Here is a 14,252-nt window from a genome sequence, read left to right as displayed (position 1 = left end):
AATTTAACATCATGGCTGTGTCCTTTCACAGTGAGGCTTTTCAGCAACAACTGTGTCATTCAGGCAAGCTAAATGGTTCGGGCTATTTCTGAGAGGGATTTCATCCAGTAACAATCTAAAAACACAGCGCACGGTCCCTCACCATGCCAAGCATAATAGCCAACCCTCTGGTGCTTTCATTGACAAGTCCTTCTGTCTTTTCCAAATAAGTTCTCCTCATTAAATAGTAAACTTCTCCATTTAGTTACCCTACTCTTCTCTGCCAACCATAAATAATCCTTTAAATGACTGATGGATGTGACCTATGCAAGTTTGCCATCCCGGATCTGGAGTTAAGACTCCGATGTTTGTTCCTCATAAGCCGGGATGAAGATGGAGAGGAGTGACACCTTGAGAGAGAGCCGTAGGACCACAATTCTGGCACAGCCCTTCATGACCATTGGAAACAAAGACGTATGGATGAGAATGCCACAAGCATACAGGGTGATAAAGGCAGCTTTGGGAAAGGTGGCTGAGACCATATAAAACATCTCCCGTACGGACTTTTCAAAGCGTTTTTTTTTCTTTCTTTCTTTCTTTTTTTTTTTTCAGCATGGCCTCCTATTACCCTTTCTTTCAATTCTACAATTTTGAAAAAAATAAATGGTTTTATATTATTCAACACATTAAACTAACATATACATATTGGGGAGAGATGAAAATAATAATTAATATGTATAGACATGGCTGTGGAAGGGTTTTTATTCTTTCCCATCACTTGCAAGTCCTGTCTTTTAAAGGATAGTAGCTTGTCTCAAATTGGTGCTATACATGGATGCTCCCCATTGAACATATCTGGGTTGGTTTCAAGTGCTTTGATGAATAGAATAAAGCGAGAGTGATGCTGTGCCAAGTCCAGGCCTAGCTTTTAAGAAGGCTGCAAGCTTCTTTCCTTGTCCATGGAAACTTGACCCAGTGGGTAAAAAGTCTGGGCTATTCTGCCAGAGAGAGAGTCACCTGGAGGAACAGAGGCACCAGGCATAGGAGTGAAGGGACCATCGTGTGCATCCCCCAGCCCAGCCAGGCCTTAGCTAACACCCACTTCTTCAGCCATATGGCTGCAACTGGGGAAGAGACCCCAAGCAAGCATTGCCCACTAATCCCAGTTAGCTCACAGCAGTGAGAGAAAAAAATAAATGGCTGTTTTATGCCACTGAGTTTGGGGATGGTCCAATACACAATAACAGATAATTCAGCCAGAAGTTGATGCATTTCCAACCCTTTGTTATGTGTTTTGCAGTATATCCCTATGAGGAGGGCACTTCTCCACCCTATCTATGTTGGTCTTGGCCAAGTGACTGGTTTTAACCAATGGGATACTTGGGAATGACACAGGCCACACTTCAGTAGCCTCTGTAACACTCATTCAGCCTTTTTTTTGTTCCTCCCTATGACTCAGGAAGAGCATATCCTAGATCTGGGCTAGTCTTTAAACCTGAATCCCATTAAAAACAAAAACAATAATAATAACAACAAAGATTGGAGCTGGTTTGAGCTTAGGTATGTTACTTCTAAACCACACTCAAATGCAATGCAAGAGAGAAATAAACATTTGCTGTTGCAAGCCACTGATTTAGGATTTTTTGTTCTACAGAACATATTGGTGGAACTTGGCTTTTACAGTGCCATCAGTAAAAGATCTCATAAACTGAAGAATGAGACCAACATTAGAGAACATTATTGAGATCTACTGAAGAGTAGATCAGACTTTTTCCTTCAGTTGCATAGAGTTTGGATGCAGAGGCAGGAAGGGTGACCAGCCTCTTGCTGGAAGCCAGGCAAACCCCTTTTATGGTCTAAGGCAGAGATAAGCAAACTTTTCCTGTAAAGGGCCAGAGAGTAAATATTTTAGGCTTCGCATGCTAAGAGGCAAAACTGAGGATATTATATAGGTACTTATATAACCGTTTAAATGTAACCATTTAAAAATGTAAAAAAATATTCTTAGCTCTCAGGCCACATGAAAGCAGATGGCAGGCCAGATTTGGCTCAGTGGCTGTCATTTTCTAACCTCTGGTCTGGTGGTTGAAATGAACACATACATGGATATTTCCAGCATGATCTAATAGGCATATGATAATTGTATTATACAACACAGTTTGAACCTTAGAGATACCAACTTATCTGGTATTTTATAAAATGTCTTCCAAAGGAGAGGATGCCTGAGTGAACCTTGAATAGCAGTGAAGGAAACAAGGTAGAAAAGATGATGGGATTGACACATACGATGCCTCAAAATCTTTGAAACCACATGGTATGTTCAGGTAAGCCATATTTCCTTCTATCAGCACAACAAGTATCAAGTAACATAAACTTAATTCCAAAATTCCAAACACAATATATATAACTTTGCTGCCTATTCACCAAATGAACACACAAACACGGCTGTTTTAGTTGGGGTGGGCTGCTATAACAACATACTGTAGATTGAGCAGCTTAAAAAACAGAAATCTATTTCTCACAGTCCTGGAGGCTGAGAAGGCCAAGATCAAGGTGCCAGCCACATTCTTGTGCCAGCCACATTCCTATGCCCTCATTCAACTTTAATTACCTTCTTAGAGGTTCCACCTCCAAATGAAGTCACATATGAATTTACAGGAGGACACAGTAAGTCCACAGCTGTAGGCAATCCAATTATGTACCATAATTTGCACATAACTTTCCTGCTGCTTCTTTTATTGTTCCTCCTGTCTCCAAACTAGTGAAGTCTCTTGCCATTGAAGACAGAGTCCTTAAGTCTTTATAATCCCGCTCTGAAGCTGTATTACACAAGTAATAAACAGAAAAAAATATTGACAAGCATACTTTTCTACATTTAATCAAAATAGTATCCTCTCAACTAAAGCGATCCTCCAGTTTCAATTAGAAAGACTCAGAATGATGGACAGTTATTACAGCCAAGATACCATGATGCAAATTTACAACCTCATGTCCATCTACAAAGTCCAACAAATGTCCATTATCCACATTTATTGTCATGTCAGACTTCAGAAACAATAAATCCCATTCCAAGCAGTGGTTGCTTACTTCCCAACGGCAAAACTGGACATTTTCTTGTTGTTGTTCAAGATTTTTGTGGTAATCATATTCTTTCTTGTATACTTAATGAAGTCATTTTGATAGATTTTTATTCTCTGACAGTTAAGACAAGGTGATATAAATACAAAATAAATATTTTGCATAGGGATAATACATTCTTTACCTGAAAATTTGGTAACCAAACAAACAACCAAAAATTTCTATTAAATTACACCTCAAGGCTTTGTTTTTTATAATGATGTTTCCATTGCCTGGAGGCATTTCAAAGACTTGATGAGCTTCTTGAATACTCAAGAAATATTAAAGTATGCTATTTCTTGATGTAACAGTATTTTGATTGTATGTTACTTAAATTCTTCAGTTTCTACAGAAACTGATAATCTCTCTATGAATCCATATTTTTTGTAATATTATTTCAGACTGGCATCCTAAATACCAGAGAGATAGGGGCAGATTTCCTCTAAAATAAATTAATAATTCCATTTCCACTGATATGCCATTACAGATAAAGATAAGAAAGAGAAATCACATCTTATTTCAAATAAAGGAATGCTAAAAGAAATGCAAAGAATTACCTAAAAGTATCATTTCTCATCCTCACTATTCCTTTTTACTCACTGTACTTTTTACAGTATGCCTATGGTCTCTGTTATGCAGAAATATTACTTTAAAATGAACGACCACTTAATCTCCAATGCCAAGTTCATTTTGAAAACATTTGTTAAACACCGACAATGCACAAGCATTGTGAATGAATACGATACGATCCTCATTTAGAAGAAGTTATAGTCTATTGCACACATATAAAAATTATACTCAATTTTTAAGTATTAATTGCATTTACTATTTTAACAAAAGCATAATCCTAACAGAGTGTATATAAAACTGACTTGGAAATATACAAAAGCAAAGGTAAAAATAATTTTCTAATTTTATGATCTCTCTCTCTCTCTCTTTCTCCCTCCACTCTCTTCTGGGGAAATAGAGCAATTTGGATAACTGTTGGAATGATGGTTAGAAATATTCACGTAGCTAACAAAGGTTACGCTGGACAACCACTAATGTCCCTCTAATGAAGAGAATCTTTGATGTCACAGATCTAAGGAACTCTAATAACATTAAGAAACAGAAAAAAAATACACTAAATGCACTTTTCTATTATTGGCTGAGTGAGATAAAGCCCATTTCGCATCCTGCACAGGTGCACCTCATTTTGTTGTGCTGTTGCAGACGTTGCATTTTTCACAAATTGAAGCATAGTTTTTCCAACACGTTCACACTTCATTTCTCTGTTTTGCATTGGGTAATGCCGGTCATATTTAAAACCTTTTCATTAATATTATATCTGTTATGGTGACCTGCAGTTGGCAATCATTGCTGTGACTATTATAATTGTTTTGGGGTGCCACAAACCACACCAATATAAGAAAACAAACTTAATCAATACGTGTCATGTGTGTTCTCACTGTTCAACCTACCAAGTGTTCCCCCACCTCTCTCTCCCTCTTCTTGGACCTCCCTATTCACTGAAACACAGAATTATTAAAATCAGGCTAATTAATAAACTTGCAATGGTCACGAAGTTTTTACATAAAAGGAAGAGATGCACATCTCTCACTTTTAATCAGAAGCTGGAAATGATTAAGCTTAGGAGGGAAAGCATGTCAAAAGTCAAGACGGGCCAAGAGCTAGATCTCTTGCACCAAACAGCCAAGCTGTGAATGCAAAAGAAAAGTTATTGATGGAAACTCAAAGTGCTATTCTTGTGGGCACACGAATGTGAGAAGGTGAAACTGCCTTATTGCCGATACGGAGAAGGTCTGAGTGGTCTGGACAGAAGATCAGATCAGCCACAATATTTCCTTAAGCCAAAGCCTAATCCAGAGAAAGGCCCTAACTCTTCAATTTTATGAAGGCTGAGAGAGGTGAGGAAACTGCAGGAAAAATGCTGGAAGATAACAGAGGTTGATTCATGAGATTTGAGGAAAGAAACTGAACTGTCTCCATAACATGAAGGGGTGAGGAGAAACAGCACATTTGATGTAAAGCTGCAGCAAGTTATCTAGAACAGCTAACTAAAATAATTGATAAAGGTGGCCACAGCAAACAACAGATTTTCTATGTAGGTGAAATAGCCTTTGATTGGAAGAAGATGCCACCTAGGAATTTCACAGCTAGAGATGGGACAATACCTGGCTTCAAAGCTTCGAAGGCCAGGCTGACTCTCTTGTGAGGGGCTAATACAGCTGGTAATTTTAAGTTGAAGCCAATTATCATTTGCAATTCCAAAAATCCCAGGGCCTTCAAGAATTATGCTAAGTCTACTCTCCCTTTGCTATATAAATGGAATAACAAAGCATGGATGACAGCACATCCATTTCTAAAAAACAATTTTACTTCAAGTTCTGGGATACATGTGCAGAATATGCAGGTTTGTTACATAGGTATACGTGTGTCATGGTGGTTTGCTGCACCTATCAACCCGTCATCTAGGTTTTAAGCCCCACATGCATTAGGTATTTGCCCTAATGGTCTCCGTCCCCTTGCCTCCCAGCCCCCGACAGGCCCCAGTGTGTGATGCTCCCCTCCCTGTGTCCATGTGATCTCATTGTTCAACTCTCACTTATGAGTGAGAACATGGAGTGTTTGGTTTTCTGCTCCTGTGTCAGTTTGCTGATAATGATGGGTTCCAGCTTCATCCATGTCCCTGCAAAAGACATGAGCTCATTCTTTTTATGGCTGCATAGTATTCCACGGTGTATATGTGTCACAATTTCTTTATCCAGTCTATCATTGATGGGCATTTGGGTTGGTTCCAGTCTTTGCTATTGTAAATAGTGCTGAAGTAAACATACATGTGAATGTGTCTTTATAGCAGCATGATTTATAATCCTTTGAGTATATACCCAGTAATGTGATTGCTGGGTCAAATGGTATTTCTGGTTCTAGATCCTTGAGGAATTGCCATATTGTCTTCCACAATGGTTGAACTAATTTACACTGCCACCAACAGTGTAAGAGCATTCCTATTTCTCCACATCCTCTCCAGCATCTGTTGTTTTCTGACTTTTTAATGATCACCATTCTAACTGAGATGGTATCTCATTGTGGTTTTGACTCAAGATGGATTAAAGACTTAAACGTAAAAGCCAAACCCATAAAAACCCTAGAGGAAAACCTAGGCAATACCACTCAGGACACAGGCATGGGCAAGGACTTCATGACTAAAACACCAAAAGAAATTGCAACAGAAGCCAAAATTGATAGATGGGATCTAAATAAACTAAAGAGCTTCTGCAGAGCAAAAGAAACCATCATCAGAGTGAACAAGCAACCTACAGAGTGGGGCAAAATTTTTGCAATCCATCCATCTCAAAAGGTCTAACATCCAGAATCTACAAGGAACTTAAACAAATTTACAAGAAAAAAGCAACCCCATCAAAAAGTGGGTGAATCATATGAACAGATACTTCTCAAAAGAAGACATTTATGCGGCCAACAAACATATGAAAAAAAGCACATCAATTTACAGCATGGTTTACTAAATATTTGAAGTTCACTCTTGAGAACTACTGCTCAGAAAAAAAATTCTTGCAAAATACTGGTGCTTATTGACAATGCACCTGGTCACCCAAAAACTGCTGAAGGAATTGAATGTTGTTTTCATGCCTGCTAACATAGTATCCATTAAGCAGCCCATGGATCAAGGAGGAATTATGTAAGAATAGATTCTCTAAGGATATAGCTGCCACAGGTAGTGATTTTTCTGATGAATTTGGGCAAAGTAAACTGGAAACCTTCTGGAAAGTATTCACCATTCTAAATGCTCCTAAGAATATTTGTGATTTATGGTAGGTAAAAATATCAACATGAATGGGATTTGGAAGCAATTGATTCCCACCTTCATGGATGACTTTGAGGGGTTCAATATGCCAGTGGAGAAAGCAACTGCAGATGCGGCGGAAACAACAATAGAACCAAAATTAGAAGTGGAGCCTGGAGATGTGACTGAACTGCGGCAACCTCATGATCAAATATTAATGGATGAGGAGTTGCTGCTTATGGATGAACAAAGTGTTTTCTTGAGATGGAATCTACTACTGGTGAAGATGCTGTGAACATTGTTGAAATGACAACAAAGGATTTAGAAATTCCATAAACTTAGTTGATAAAGCAGTGGTAAGATTTCAGAAGACTGACTCGAATTTTGAGAGACGTTCTACTCTGGGTAAAATGCTGTTGCAGCTTCGCATGCTACAGAGACATTTTTCATGAAAGAGAGTCAATGGATGTAGCAAGCTCGATTGTTTCATTTTAAGAGATTACTACAGCCATCGATTGTTTCATTTTAAGAGATTACTACAGCCACCCTAGCCTTCAGCAACCACCAGCCTGATGGGTCAGCAACCAGCAACATCAAGGCAAAATCCTCCACCAGCAAAAAGATTATGACTTGCCAAAGACTCAGATCATTGTTAGCATTAGTTAGCAAAAAATATTTTAAAATTAAGGTATCATATTGTGTTTTAGATGTAATGCTATTGCACAGAACAGATTATAGGATAGTGCAAATATAACTTTTATATGCAGCGGGAAACCAAAAACTTTATGTGATTTGCTTTATTATGGTATTAGCTTTATTATGGTAGTCCATCACTGAACCTACTACGTCTCCAAGGTCTGCCTGGATAGTGCTTCTGAAACTTCAACTGCATACCAGTCACTGAGGAATTCTGATGAATTTGCAGATTTTGATTGAGTGAACCTGGGGTGAGGCTGGAGATTATACATTCCCCACAAGTTTGCTTTGATCACCAAGGCACTGGCACCCTTTCAACATTTGGCTGGGGGGAAGCAAAACAAAACAAAAACATTGTCCCCAGATGACTAGAGATTCCATGCCAGGGGTTCTCAAAGTGCCGTTCACATGGCAACAACGTTAACATCAGCTGGAAACTTTTTTAAAATGCAAATTCACAGGCCTCGGCTAGACCTACTGAATCTGAACTTGGGGTGGGGAGCCCAGGAATCCATATTTTAAGAAGCCTCCAGGTGATTTTGATGTGCACTCATGTCAGAGAACTGCTGTTTTGGGTAACACTAAAGAGGGAGTTACTACAGTTAAACAAATTGTAACGTCTCAAGGCTCATCACCCTCTGAGGCCCCCGCAGATCACTTCCTGAGACCTCAGCCTTAGGACTGACACTCTCCATTTTATTTCATATTGAATCATCTCTGGAGCTACAAACCAGGGGGAGCCCGGTCCCTACTCCCTGTTGATACTGATTCAGAAAGTTTGGGATAAATTTGGGGAATCTATTGTTTTAAACTTACACAAGAACATTTTTAAACTCGAACCAAAGGCCGTCTACACTTAAGAAGGTGGGAGGGCTGACCTTTAATACACACACTATAAAATGTAAGAAATATCAGCTCTTAACAGGCTCGGCATCTCTGAAGACTATGAAGGGATATCCACCGAGGGACCAGAAAGAGACGAGTCAGGAGCCGTCCTTCCCAAAGCCCTGCAACAGTCAGTGATAGCTACTACGACTCCTGTCCAAAACAACCCCCAGAAGTATTATATCCAGCTTTGGTTTATTTCTGTGTAAGCCCAACTTTGTAGTTATTCCTTATAAGTTAAGAGACAACATGTCTATTATCTCATTTACAAGCACTTTTTAAATTTTAAACACAAATATCTTGTCTATCTGAAATACATATTCTACAGTTTAAATACATCCATCCCCATGTGGTTCTGCTTATCTTCTATCTTCTGAACATATTCTACTACCCCTTTAAAATGGAAGGCTCAAGCTGAACTCATATGTTGTTTATTTTCTTCTCTGTGTCTTTATAAAATTTACCAAAATGCACAATAAGTAAATGCGGCTTCTTTCCTCTGGGAAAACAAATGCTATAAAAATTAAACACAGAATTTTAGTCATCGTTTAAGTATTATTCCCTTTGTTCTGAATTAAATATTTCAAATGTAGTTATTTAAGTTTGTTGACTTGCTTATTTTGTTTTTGTTTCACAGCTTCCTCAAAATAGTGGCTCACATTGAACTAGTCAACAAAAGTCTTAAAATCTCTCTTTTTTGGATGAATGGTTTATCAAACAGACTTTTTCATACTGTAGTTGTACAGTTAATTTTTAAACATAAATGCGAGATTTCACACTTGCAATACTTATATTAGTTTACATCAGTATTATTTTAAGATCTCATTTTATTTTATATAGAATTACCAAATGTCTTCTGATTTCCTTTTTGCCCACCCCTGTTTTATTTTTTGAATGCTTAAAAACAGATAGTCTCATTATTTTCACCAGGATTGTAATATCTTTCAAATATCTTTGAAAGCTATCTCTGATCCCAAATTACCTTCTTACTATGCTTCTGTAACACTTTGTAATATTCCAACCCATGTAATATTCCAACCCTTTGTAATATTCCAACCCTTTGTAATATTACAAGCACTGAATGGCCATTATTTGCGTATGCATTTACCTGTCTAAACTGGGACATTCATCAAGCTAGAGTGTATAGCACAACAATGTACCTAAAGATGAGCCCTGGAATAGTGCTTAGCAGCATATATCTGTAAATTAAGTTACTACCCATCAACCAATTTACTTAAAATGGATTCATCAGTGAGGATTATAATTTACTTAAAGTCAGACTAAAGTTTCTGATCAAATAAAATACAAATGAACAAATACGTAGCCTGAGGGGATGATGTTGCTTTTGGTGAGTTTAGGTGCTTCTTGCAAATGGCTGGGATAAGGCTGCCATGGGAGAAGGGCTAATACAGACATGAAGATGAGGACACGTGACAAGAGCTTATCCTAGGAATGAGTGCACTGTCTTGCGCACAGTGTATTTTTCAGCTGAATGTACTGAAAACAGAGGTCAACAAACTTCTGTTCTAAAGCGGCAGATAACAAACATTTTACAAATATTTTACACCATGGCACACTGTCTATCTCTATTGCAGTGCAAAAGTGGTTACAGACAATATGCAAAGAAATGATTGTGGCCATGTTCCAATAAAACTTTATTTACAAAAACAGGTGGTAGGCTGGATTTGGCTGGCCCATGAGTGTAGTTTGCCAACCACTGATCTAAATAATATTTTGTTCATATATAAAAGGGGAAATAATCACTTACATACATTCTCCTTTTAAATAATAAATAGTAAATATCATATGCAATCATTTTATAAAACTTTAATCCAAGGAAAGCCACACTTTGAAAGGAACATGAGAATGGTTTCCAAGATACTGTCCTCAGTACAGTTTAATTATTTTTTATGTGAGCTTTGTCAGTGTATTTCATTGTTTCCCAGAATATTTTGTTTATTGGAGATAGAAAAAAGTAAACAACAAAAGCAATGCCAAAAAAGACAACAGAAGACCCTTGCTATAATAGTGTCAGTGTCAGTATACTGCACTGAACAGCAGCTAGAACAACGATTTTAAGAGCAGAAGAATTTACCTTGACAGGAAATCCGAGAAGGAAAGGCGAACAGGGTATCCATATCGGAAGATCTTCACCATCTCCAGGACCCCAATATATTGTAGCTGAGCAGACACGTAAAAATTATCAAAAGTATCTGGCAGCTTTGAGTTATTGGGCCTGATGCAATGAATGAAGTGTGGAGTGCACTTCTGAAGTTTTCCAATAATATCCGTTAGTGATTTCTAAGGAGAGAAGTAAAACCCAACTGATTCTCCAAAGGAGACACTAGCTAAAAATATAAAGCAGTTTTTAAATAAAAAGTCTTTACGTCTTTAAATCTCATTATGCATTTACTCTGTGTGTGTGTGTGTGTGTGTTTAATTTTTTTCTGACGATATTTAAGTTGTCAAAAATGGAAAAAAAAGTCTACATAAACCCTCTTTAGTTGCTATAAACATACATTAAGTTTTTGAAATCTGAAAACGTCACTAACCCTGAGTTGTGATGCTATGGTGACTGGATCTCCTCGTTCCAATCTTTGAAGAAATGTAGAAGTTCCTTTCTTTTTTAATAACTGTAATAAAAACAAAGACAAGAAGGACAGGAGAAAAGAAAGGAAAGGAAAGGAAAGGAAGAAGGAGGAAAAGGAGGGAGGAAGGGGAAGGGAAGGGAGGGAAGGGAAGGGAGAAAGGAAGGAAAGAAGACAGAATGGAGAAAAAGAAAAAGTGAGCAAATTTATTTTACTAAATTTCAGTTCAGAAGAGCAAAATATTAAGTCTCACATCCATGTACATTCACTTACAGGCAAATGTGGATTTAAAACATAGTTCATACAAATCAGTGCCAAATGATTTTTGTAATGGTGCATAAGTTGAGGAAATGGGCAACTATTTGTAAAATAACAACTGTTACTGCCAACCTTTCAAGTACAGGGCTGTTGTGTAAATCAGATCTATCACCATCCTGCACTCATTTTAGTGTGAAAATAAACATAGATCCTCATTTGCTTGGTGGTACAATAAACTCATTATCATATCCTGGTTATGCTACTAACTGTTCATATTTATCATGAAATGTGGTTTACTCTGGGGCAAAATGATGGTGTTTTATGTTACAAAGATTTTATGTGTCAATTATCATTGGTTTGTTCCCTTAAATTTAACTATACTCAGGAGTTGAATGAATGAATGGTCTGATGCTTTCTTACCAAGTTTTTCTTCCCTTTCCTCCTCTTCCTCGTTTTATAACTACTAAGAAAAGGTTACTAAATTACCTATCTGTAAAAAATGGTAGTAGACTCTATTTTTTTTCAAATAAGCAAATATGTACAGCCCTGAAAAGAAAAAGATCATATGTGGCAAAGATTACATGATGATAGAGACACAAAATCAGTAAAATGAGGCCAAAACGAAATAAAGGGCAGAAATAAAGGGCAGAAGGTAATTAATTAAATTCCACCCAGGGTTAAAAGGAACCCCAGCCACTAACCTACTATTACATTTCACAAAATTATATATTAGACTAATGGACTTATTGATCTAAAATCGTTTTTCTTAAAAAAGGTCTTGATACAAGAAGGAAATCTGAGATAACATTCTTGCAGATTTAGTGCTTTTGCTATTATGACAATAGCTCATTTTCTTCTGTTAAGATGTACTGTCAATCTAAAGTGATTCATTGGTACTGACAAGTGAATGTAAAATGAAGTGATTGGGCCAAGATCAACCCATTTTCTACAAACACAATACAATATGTCATGCTCAGTTAAAGAGTAGGGAAAATCCTATTTTCCTGGCCACAGGGGTGGCTGTGCATGGATGAAGGCAGTTTGAAGGGAAGTGAGAAATAGAACATTTAAGGAATAATCATAATAAATAGCTGTCTGTCCCTTGAAATGGAACACTCCAGTTCCCTTCCTGGGTGGAGGAACTACTGTGAATTACCTCCCTTCTGCAGTCCTTTAGGGAAAAGAGTAATGGCACCTAGGCTTCGTAATGTTTAATAATTGAGGTTAGCAGTGTGTGATGGTTTTTGCTCTTGATTTTTAGGATGATTGAGAAAAGAGGGGCCAGAAGGTTCAGGAAGACCTCCAGTCATAGAGATCTTTCTTATAAGGATAAGCTTGTGTTCTTTTTTTTTAATGTAAAAAATGCCATTTTCTATGTGGCAGAGACTAATTCTCAGGATCATTTAGTTCTAAACAACTACATCAAAGGATCTTTTATTCTAGAAGCCACTGGCTGGAGCACACACTCACACACTCACTCACACTCATATTACACATTTTGGCGACTCTTCTAAAATAGAATTGAATTTAATTATGCTTTTATTTTAATTGGTAAGTTAAAATGTATTCCAGAAGCTGCAACAATTGCATTTCTAAAATTGATTGTCCTGAACACCTTCCCAAATATATTCCTCATCTTTTATAGTTTTGGTAGACATAAGCAAAACACTCTGGAATACCATCTGGCACTGGATTCTGAAGAAACCTAAAACATTCCATACATGTTTCCTATCAGTTTGAAACAACTCTTCACTGAGTTTTTAGTTCTCTTTTGGCACATAGAATCTTGAGCTTGTGTATACAACCAAACTTTTGCGAGACAAATATACATTACAAATTAGTATAATACAATAAAATTAAACATCTACAAACATGCAGTAAAAACATCCTAGCACCTGAACAACACCCTACGTCTATAAGAGAAACAACAATTTATCATTTAGAGACCTCAGTTATCTGAAGTGATTAATATCAACAGAATAAGATAGCTAAGTTTACTCCCTCTAAGCCTACAGTATCTGAAGTTACCTTCTATTCATCAAAAAGGCAGTCACAGATGAAACAGAACTGGGACGTTGCACAGACAACCAATAAAATGACTCGGACTATACTTACTATTAAAATTGTCACTCTGCTGCACCTTCCTCTACTCTTCCTTCATTCTGACGGTTATACATCAGATAGGCATTCTTTTCCTTAATACTTTCTATTAGAATATCTATTTCCTTGGTATTTAAAATTGTGATTTTTTTTTAAAAAAGAAGCAAATATACTTATCAAAATTGAAAATAATCCAACAATAATCACAAAAACTCCTACCTTACTAAGTTCTAGATAATTCTTGTTTTCTCCAATAATTGAAGAAGCTGTCATTTTCTTACTGAGCAGGGCAGACTTATGTCCTCGGAATTTAAAGGAAGGATAGGCAGATACGAGGGATCCTGTTTGTGACAATTTCGACTGGAACAAATGATTGATCACGACATTTTCACTAGCTAGGAGATAAATAAATGAATATCGTAAGTGGCACTAAAATTATTACTTAAGCTTTGAACTTATTCTTCATACAAGAGCTCTAGCCATTGATTCATCCTGGGTGCAAGACGTCATTCGTTCAGCAGATTGAGGAGTCTACCTTTTCCTGTATCCTTATTTTATTTCCTCCACTATTTAATATCATTGACAAATTCTGACATTCACTATCCTTGACCAGGAGTCTTGATCCCAACTGGGCCTTGCTCTCTAACTGAGTAACACTTCTATCCTAGTTTTCAGAACCAAATCTTACCTGCTCAGACCTAAGGGGCTTTTGTGCACTTGTCAAATCATGAAGACTTATGGTCTCTATTAGAAACGCCCCATTCCAGGAAAATAACTACTCAGGAAAATGTTTCCCCAGGACCTAACTCACCTGTCTCAGAGCC

At 37.3% G+C, this 14,252-nt stretch overlaps 1 protein-coding gene across 1 annotated transcript in view; it reads right to left on the bottom strand.

The window, feature by feature from the left end:
* Positions 1 to 14,252, bottom strand: part of MYO16 (myosin XVI) — a 585,697-nt gene that overhangs the window by 141,511 nt on the left and 429,934 nt on the right. Inside the window, exons 25-27 of the mRNA XM_024925327.4 lie at positions 13,648 to 13,823; positions 11,035 to 11,115; positions 10,578 to 10,783 (exon numbers count right to left, since the gene is read on the bottom strand). Of these exons, the coding sequence (XP_024781095.2) occupies positions 10,578 to 10,783; positions 11,035 to 11,115; positions 13,648 to 13,823 (463 nt within the window). The remainder of the gene's footprint in view (positions 1 to 10,577; positions 10,784 to 11,034; positions 11,116 to 13,647; positions 13,824 to 14,252) is intronic.

The sequence above is a fragment of the Pan paniscus genome, chromosome 14 (assembly GCF_029289425.2).
Source record: "Pan paniscus chromosome 14, NHGRI_mPanPan1-v2.0_pri, whole genome shotgun sequence".
In the NCBI taxonomy this organism is placed as follows: domain Eukaryota; kingdom Metazoa; phylum Chordata; class Mammalia; order Primates; family Hominidae; genus Pan; species Pan paniscus.
Note: the sequence above shows the minus strand (reverse complement) of the source record. Positions and strands in the feature narration are given on the sequence as shown.